Source organism: Phocoena phocoena, chromosome 4 (genome assembly GCF_963924675.1).
Source record: "Phocoena phocoena chromosome 4, mPhoPho1.1, whole genome shotgun sequence".
In the NCBI taxonomy this organism is placed as follows: Eukaryota; Metazoa; Chordata; class Mammalia; order Artiodactyla; family Phocoenidae; genus Phocoena; species Phocoena phocoena.
In genome coordinates this window covers 24660087-24666897 of record NC_089222.1, presented here as the reverse complement: position 1 = coordinate 24666897, position 6811 = coordinate 24660087, and the positions used below count along the sequence as shown (strand labels likewise).

Genomic DNA, 6811 nt, shown 5'->3' with positions numbered 1-6811 from the left:
GAGGAGAGAAGTCTTGGGGGGGAAACCCTCAGTTTATTAATGAATACCTTCGGCGGAATTTTGAATTTCTTTTCTTTTTATTTTTCTTAATAGAGATTCATAATACGTAATTGGGTTGAAAGAAATGCAGGCCCTGCCGCAGGGTACGTGGAGTTAGGAGGGAAATCACGAAAATTACGGGCCAGGGCAACGCTGAGATCTGCCGGTGTTTGGAGAATCGGGCGGCACGGGTGACCCGGGACTCCAGGGACGCACCACCTTCCTGCTCGCCTCCACGCGCCCCACGCTACCGCCGAGACCGCGCTCTCTCCTGCAAAGGGTTCCTGCGCAGCCGTGACGTCACGGCGTCGGGGCGGGGCCCGCAGCGGGGGCGGGGCCGTTCCCGGATCTCGCGGAGGGGGCGGGCCGGGGGCGGTGGCCCGGCGGGGAACGCTCAGCCTCTGAGGTACGGGCGTTTAGAGCGCGCCCGCTCGGCTGGAGGCAGGTGCGGAGAGGCGTGGGGGTCGGGATGCCAGGGCCGCCCACAGTCGCGGAGCAGACGCGCCCCGAGCAGAGCGCGCCGGACCCGCGGCGCGCAGGCTTCGTGCTGGGGCTGGACGTGGGCAGCTCGGTGATTCGCTGCCACGTCTATGACCGCGCGGCGCGGATCCGCGGCTCCAGTGCTCAGAAGGTGACCGAGGAGCTGGCGTCGGGGCAGCGGGTCTGGGTCGCGCGGGGCACCCGGGATCGGGTCGCGTGGGGGCGAGAGGGCGGGACCTCCTCATGCGGCTTGGACGCAGCCACCTGCAGCACCACGGGCCCTCCGACCTGAGCGGCGCGCTGGGACCCGCTAAGTCTTCGCATTCCCTCCCCGGGCAGGGCTGAAACCTGCGCGCCCTTCCTGTCCCGGCTGAAGACAGCAGGGGCTCGGTTTGTGACCTGGGGCCGCTCACTCGCTTCCGCTCACCTGAGGATTCGCCTCTCTGGCCTCACCTGGGTGGGACTGCGGTGACTCCCGGGGCAGGGCAGGGCAGGGCAGGCTGGCTGCGCGTATCCAGTCAGAGGGTGCTTTGTGACTGGCTTGGTTTCTCCTGTACTTCCTTGATAGGCGTCCAACCCTGTCTTTATTTACATTTAGGATTTTCAAATCTTGATGGAATTTAAGTTTATGTTCGTAATTCAGTTATCATCATTAACTGCTTCTCAAAGTGCTGAGCAACTGATTCCCAGAGATATGAGAAGTATTGGACAAGTTTTGAAGGCTGTGTTGTCATTACTTTTCTCATTTCCATCTTTGACAATTCATGAAAGTATCTTTTTTTTTCTGGTTTGAGAAACCTATCAAGTCATTAGTTGTTATTAGTAAAGCAACTAACAGATTGGTATTCTTCTGTTCTCGTTTTAATGAAGTGTTGATTTCTACACAGTTGACAGCATGCCAAAAATAATGTTGATTCCATGTGATGTTTCTTATTTACTCTTCTTTCCAATACCAACATCTTTTTATGTTGGCGGTGTTGGGGGAACAGGAGCTATTAGTTACCTAACCCATTCCCAGCAGCACTGGACTCCCTCATCTGCTTGGTTCCCACCCTTTTTCCCACCCCCTTAGAAGTGTTTTTCAGCCGCAGGGGTTGCCCAGGAGCAGGTCCAGCCAAAAGACTGCTTTGAGCGTTTGATTTCAGGACTTCCTCATTCTGGTTTCAGGACCAGGACAGGGAGCTGGGACTAGAGCAGCTCCCTAGTCCCTCTTCTGTTCACCTCTGCAGGAACACTGCCCACCACCCACACACCCCACCCCTAAACCCACCTGAAAGGACAGCTGAAAGGCGGATTCTGTCCTTCAGCGACTATGTCCTCCTTATCTTTTTATGAGTCTTTATCAGAACACGATGATACTTTACACACAGTCTCCCTTACAATTCTAGACACAAAGTACTTTTGTTTTAAGCAGTGATTTTTTTTTTCAAAGAAGTTGAAGTGTTTGAAACTGAAGGGGTGCAGGAATTGTTAGAAGATCAAGTTTCACAGTTGCTATATAATTTGGGGGGAATCATTATTTTTTTAGAAATGAGGTAAGAATCTCAAAGATGAATCAAGATTGCTGTGAGCAGCATTAGACTAGAATGGTTTGGTCAGACTCAAAACTGTGGCGAAGGTGTCTGGAAAGGTATGTGAGTAAATAAAAATACAAAAATTCCTTGCCCTCAAAGGATGAAGTGCTATGTCTTAAATTAGGAGTTGAAAGCAGTGCCTCTCAACCTGTGATAGGAGTTTACAGCAGTGCTTCTGAAAGTGTGGCTCCCAGCTGCTGGGGTTGAGAGAGAAAAACTAAGATTTAGAAACTTGTGTAGCAACTTGGCAGAGTCATTTTATGTCTGTTGACCTCAATAATAAAACATTTGGGATTTTACTTTGTATGTCCTTTTTTCCTAGAAAGTTGTTTTAATTGTGTCTTAAAAATTGTTGGTTCACAATGAATTACAAATCAGAAAAAAACCCAAACAACAACTGGTCCTTTACTTCAGATGGCTTGAGTTCTTTGGGAAGAATGGTCTTGTGGGTCTACATTGCTTCTTAGCACCAGGCTTATTACTTCATGAGTACAGAATAAATAACTGAATTGCATTTAATCAAAGTATTAGGAAATCAGTTTGCTTCATGGGACTCTATGGATTAGACACAGAATTTGTGTTTATTTACTCAAGTGAAAATCACACCTCTGCTAAATTATGTTGGAAAGAATGTATAATAGAAACCCAAACGTCTTAGTATAGGATTTGATTGATATTGCTAAATAAATAGCTTAAAAAGGAGAGAAAGAAGAACTGAACAGATCACCCTTTAGAGATAAGAACAAAGAAGGCTTAGTTGGTCTTTTAATTAAAATTGAAATCCCAAACAGGAAACTTTACATTAGAAGGCTAGTACTAGGTCTCTCAGAAGACTTTAATTTTACCTCTTATCTCATTTTTTAATAGCAGAGGCACATTTTTAGCCTTTTTCTATAAGTTGTATTTTAAAAAAAATCTTTCTATGAACTTTTAAATATTGGCATTATATACTAGAGTAGTATTCACAGTTAGAAATCCCACATGTGAATATTTGATATTTTTAGTTTTTCAAAATGAAGAAGGTTCATCATGTTCCCCATTGAAACATCATGCCATTGTGAGAAACCGTAAAAGATGATAACATCTTGGTTGGAAGAACAGGACGGAAAGGCCTCTCCAAAGAAAACAGTGGACTCTCCAATACTGTGTACCCTCTGGACATTCTTGAAAAACACTGGTTGTTGTCTTTTGTTTTTAATCAACAAAACACGTTTTCTTCTTAGCTTTGATTATATTCTTGATCTAATTTCGGTTTGGTCTTCTAAGCTATTCTGACATGTTTAGGGATGGTGAGCTGTCCGGGTTGGTGGAGTCGGGGGAAGGGACCCTGAAGTGCCAGGGACCCTGGTTTGTAGGCTTGACGCGATTATGGCCACGCGGTACGCGGGCCTCTCACTGTTGTGGCCTCTCCTGTTGCGGAGCACAGGCTCCGGATGCGCAGGCTCAGCGGCCATGGCTCACGGGCCCAGCCGCTCCTTGGCACGTGGGATCTTCCCGGACCGGGGCACGAACCCGTGTCCCCTGCATTGGCAGGTGGACTCTCAACCACTGTGCCACCAGGGAAGCCCAAAAGTTGTATATATTTAAGGTATATAAATTGATGTTTTGGTATACGTATACATTGTTAATTAAATAACATAATTAATGTTAATTACTCATCATGAGTATACAGATGAGCTACTCATCTCACATGGTGACCATTTGTGTGTTTGTGTGTGTGGGTATTGAGAACACTTGAGAACTACTGTCTTAGCAAATTTCAAGTGTATAATACATTATTATTAACTCTAGTCACCATGGTGTACATTAGGTCTCTAGACCTTATTCATCTTATAACTGAAAGTTTGTATCCATTTCCCCCACTCCCCTAATAATTGTATTTTTTAATCCTGAAATTGTTAGAATTTCTTTTTTCTTTTGTTTTTTTTTGGCCATGCCGCTCAGCTTGTGGGATCTTAGTTCCCTGACCAGGGATTGAACCTGGGCCTTGGCAGTGAAAGCAACAGTCCAGTGAAACCACTGGACTGTCAGGGAATTACCAAAATTTTGTTTTTCTTCATGTCTTTTATTTCTTTGCTGAGACTTTCTATCTTGTTTCAAAAGAATTCACCCTTACTTCTTGGAGCATTTTTTTTTTTTTGCGATACGCGGGCTTCTCACTGTTGTGGCCTCTCCTGTTGTGGAGCAGAGGCTCCAGACGTGCAGGCTCAGCGGCCATGGTTCACAGGCCCAGCCGCTCCGCGGCATGTGGATCTTCCCATACCGGGGCATGAACCCGTGTCCCCTGCATCGGTAGGCGGACTCTCAACCACTGCGCCACCAGGGAAGCCCTTGGAGCATTTTTATAAGAGCTGCTTTAAAGTCTTTATCAGATCTCTGTGTTATGTTGGTATTGGTATCTATTATCTTTTCCCATGTGAGCTTTTTCTGATTCTTAATATACCTTGTATTTTTGGATTATATCCTGGGCATTTTTTTTTTTTTTAATAACATTTATTTTTGGCTGTGCTGGGTCTTCGTTTCTGTGCGAGGGCTTTCTCCAGTTGCGGCAAGCGGGGGCCACTCTTCATCGCGGTGCGCGGGCCTCTCACTGTGGCGGCCTCTCCCGTTGTGGAGCACAGGCTCCAGATGCGCAGGCTGAGTAGTTGTGGCTCATGGGCCTAGTTGCTCCGTGGCATGTGGGATCCTCCCAGACCGGGGCTCGAACCCGTGTCCCCTGCATCGGCAGGCGGACTCTCAACCACTGCGCCACCAGGGAAGCCCTATCCTGGGCATTTTGATTATCATGTTATAAGACTCTGGGTCTTGTATAAAGTCTATGACAAATGTTGATATTTTTCTTTTAGTAGGCAGTTAATGCAGCTGTGTTCAGGCTACAAATGCTGACCAGCCTTCCTTGGACTTTGGTTTCAATGTTAATTCTCTTTTTAAGATCTTGGAGGTACTATTTGGATCTGCCCTGTGTAGTATGTGCCACCTAGGGGTCAGTCTGGGACCTGGGCAGTCGTCTGTTTTTTCAGTTCTGCTTTTAACATCGTTGCTATGCTGTCTGGTATTATATTCATATACGTGCAGCTTCCAGGTGAGCCTAGGAATTCATCCACAACTTTCTGGAGTAGCTTTTCCAAGCTCTTCTCTCTCAGATCTTCCTGGGATTTTTGGTTCCCTGAGCCTCCCCCTTTTGGGTCCTCTTGCCAGAAGCTGGAGCTTTCATTATCCCATTCTGCTGGACATTTCCTGTGTCCACATCTGAGGCTAGGCATCAGGAGCACACAGAGAGAAAAAAGCCATCGGGGGTTCACCTTACCCTCTTGGGCCCCCAGCTCCTCTGATCAGAGAGGAAGTTTTACCTCCCTCAGTATTTTGGGTGCTTGTGGTTACTGCTGCAGCCACCACAATGGGATAGCCAGGATATAAAAGTATGGAGGCAGGTGTGGGGGGATAAAAAACAAAAGTGAGGGATATCTCGCATTCCCTCTGAGTGTTAGAAAAACTCTACAGGTGTTTTCACTGCACCCTGATACCCACTTCTGGTTTTCAGGCTGCCTTGAGTCCAGGCCAGGGGGTACCAGAAGAAAACTGGGAAACTCACCACCAGTTCAGTGGTATTCTAATTCTTATCTTCTTCCCCAGTCTGCCTGCCACCACATGCTTTTTGCAGTCCACAGATAGCTGCTCCATGCATTCTGTCCAGGTTTTATATCTGTATTCAGTGGGAAAGAGGGGGTGGAGTGTGCTTACTCCATCATAGCTTGAACCAGAACTCAGCACTTTATTTGCTAATTTAAAGGGTTTTTTTAAGTTTGACTTTTTTTAAAATTACAAAAACAACACATCTTCATTGTAGAAAACCTGAAAAATAAAGGTAAACTTAGAAAATAAAATAAAGCTAAAACCTTCTGTAAACTTATGAACTGAAGAAAACTGTTATTTTGGTGTATCCTTTTTTATTTCATATATGTATTTTTAAAAATTAATTAATTTATTTATTTTTGGCTGCATTGGGTCTTTGTTGCTGCACGCAGGCTTTCTCTAGTTGTGGTGAGCAGGGGCTACTCTTCGCTGCAGTGCACGGGCTTCTCATTGTGGTGGCTTCTCTTGTTGTGGAGCATGGGCTCTAGGTGCGCAGGCTTCAGTAGTTGTGGCACGCAGACTCAGTAGTTGTGCCTTGCGGGTTCTAAAGCTCAGGCTCAGTAGTTGTGGCACAAGGGCTTAGTTGCTCTGCAGCATATGGAATTTTCCCGGACCAGGGCTCGAACCCATGTCCCCTGCATTGGCAGGCGGATTCTTAACCACTGAGTTATGAGGGAAGTCCCTGTATATGTATTTTTTCCATGTTAACAATAAAAATGAATTAGGTAATTAATAAAATCTTGTTTTAAATTATTTTAACCAGTAACCTTAAGACCCAGATGCTATTGACTTGATCTAATGTTGTTTATACTAAATCTTCTCTTTTCCGAAATAGGTAAAAAGTCTTTATCCTCAAGCTGGCTGGGTTGAAATTGATCCTGATATTCTCTGGCTTCAGTTTGTTGCTGTAATAAAAGAATCTGTCAAAGGTATTTGGATTTATAGAAGTAAAGATAGGCAGTAAATATGTTTTGTGTGTAATAAAGAGTTTTCCTCAGGCGTCTGTAGAATTTTGTGGGTTTCCTAAGTTATACATACAATATTTTATTGGGGTCACAGTTTCCCAGTAGTTTGGGGAGGGGAAC

At 45.6% G+C, this 6811-nt stretch overlaps 1 protein-coding gene across 1 annotated transcript in view; it reads left to right on the top strand.

Moving 5' to 3' along the window:
- The first annotated feature begins 459 nt into the window (after positions 1-459).
- The window catches only part of GK5 (glycerol kinase 5), a 71878-nt gene continuing 65526 nt past the window's right edge, over positions 460-6811 (top strand). The window contains exons 1-2 of the mRNA XM_065876431.1: positions 460-670; positions 6562-6655. Of these exons, the coding sequence (XP_065732503.1) occupies positions 509-670; positions 6562-6655 (256 nt within the window). The 5' untranslated portion in view covers positions 460-508. The remainder of the gene's footprint in view (positions 671-6561; positions 6656-6811) is intronic.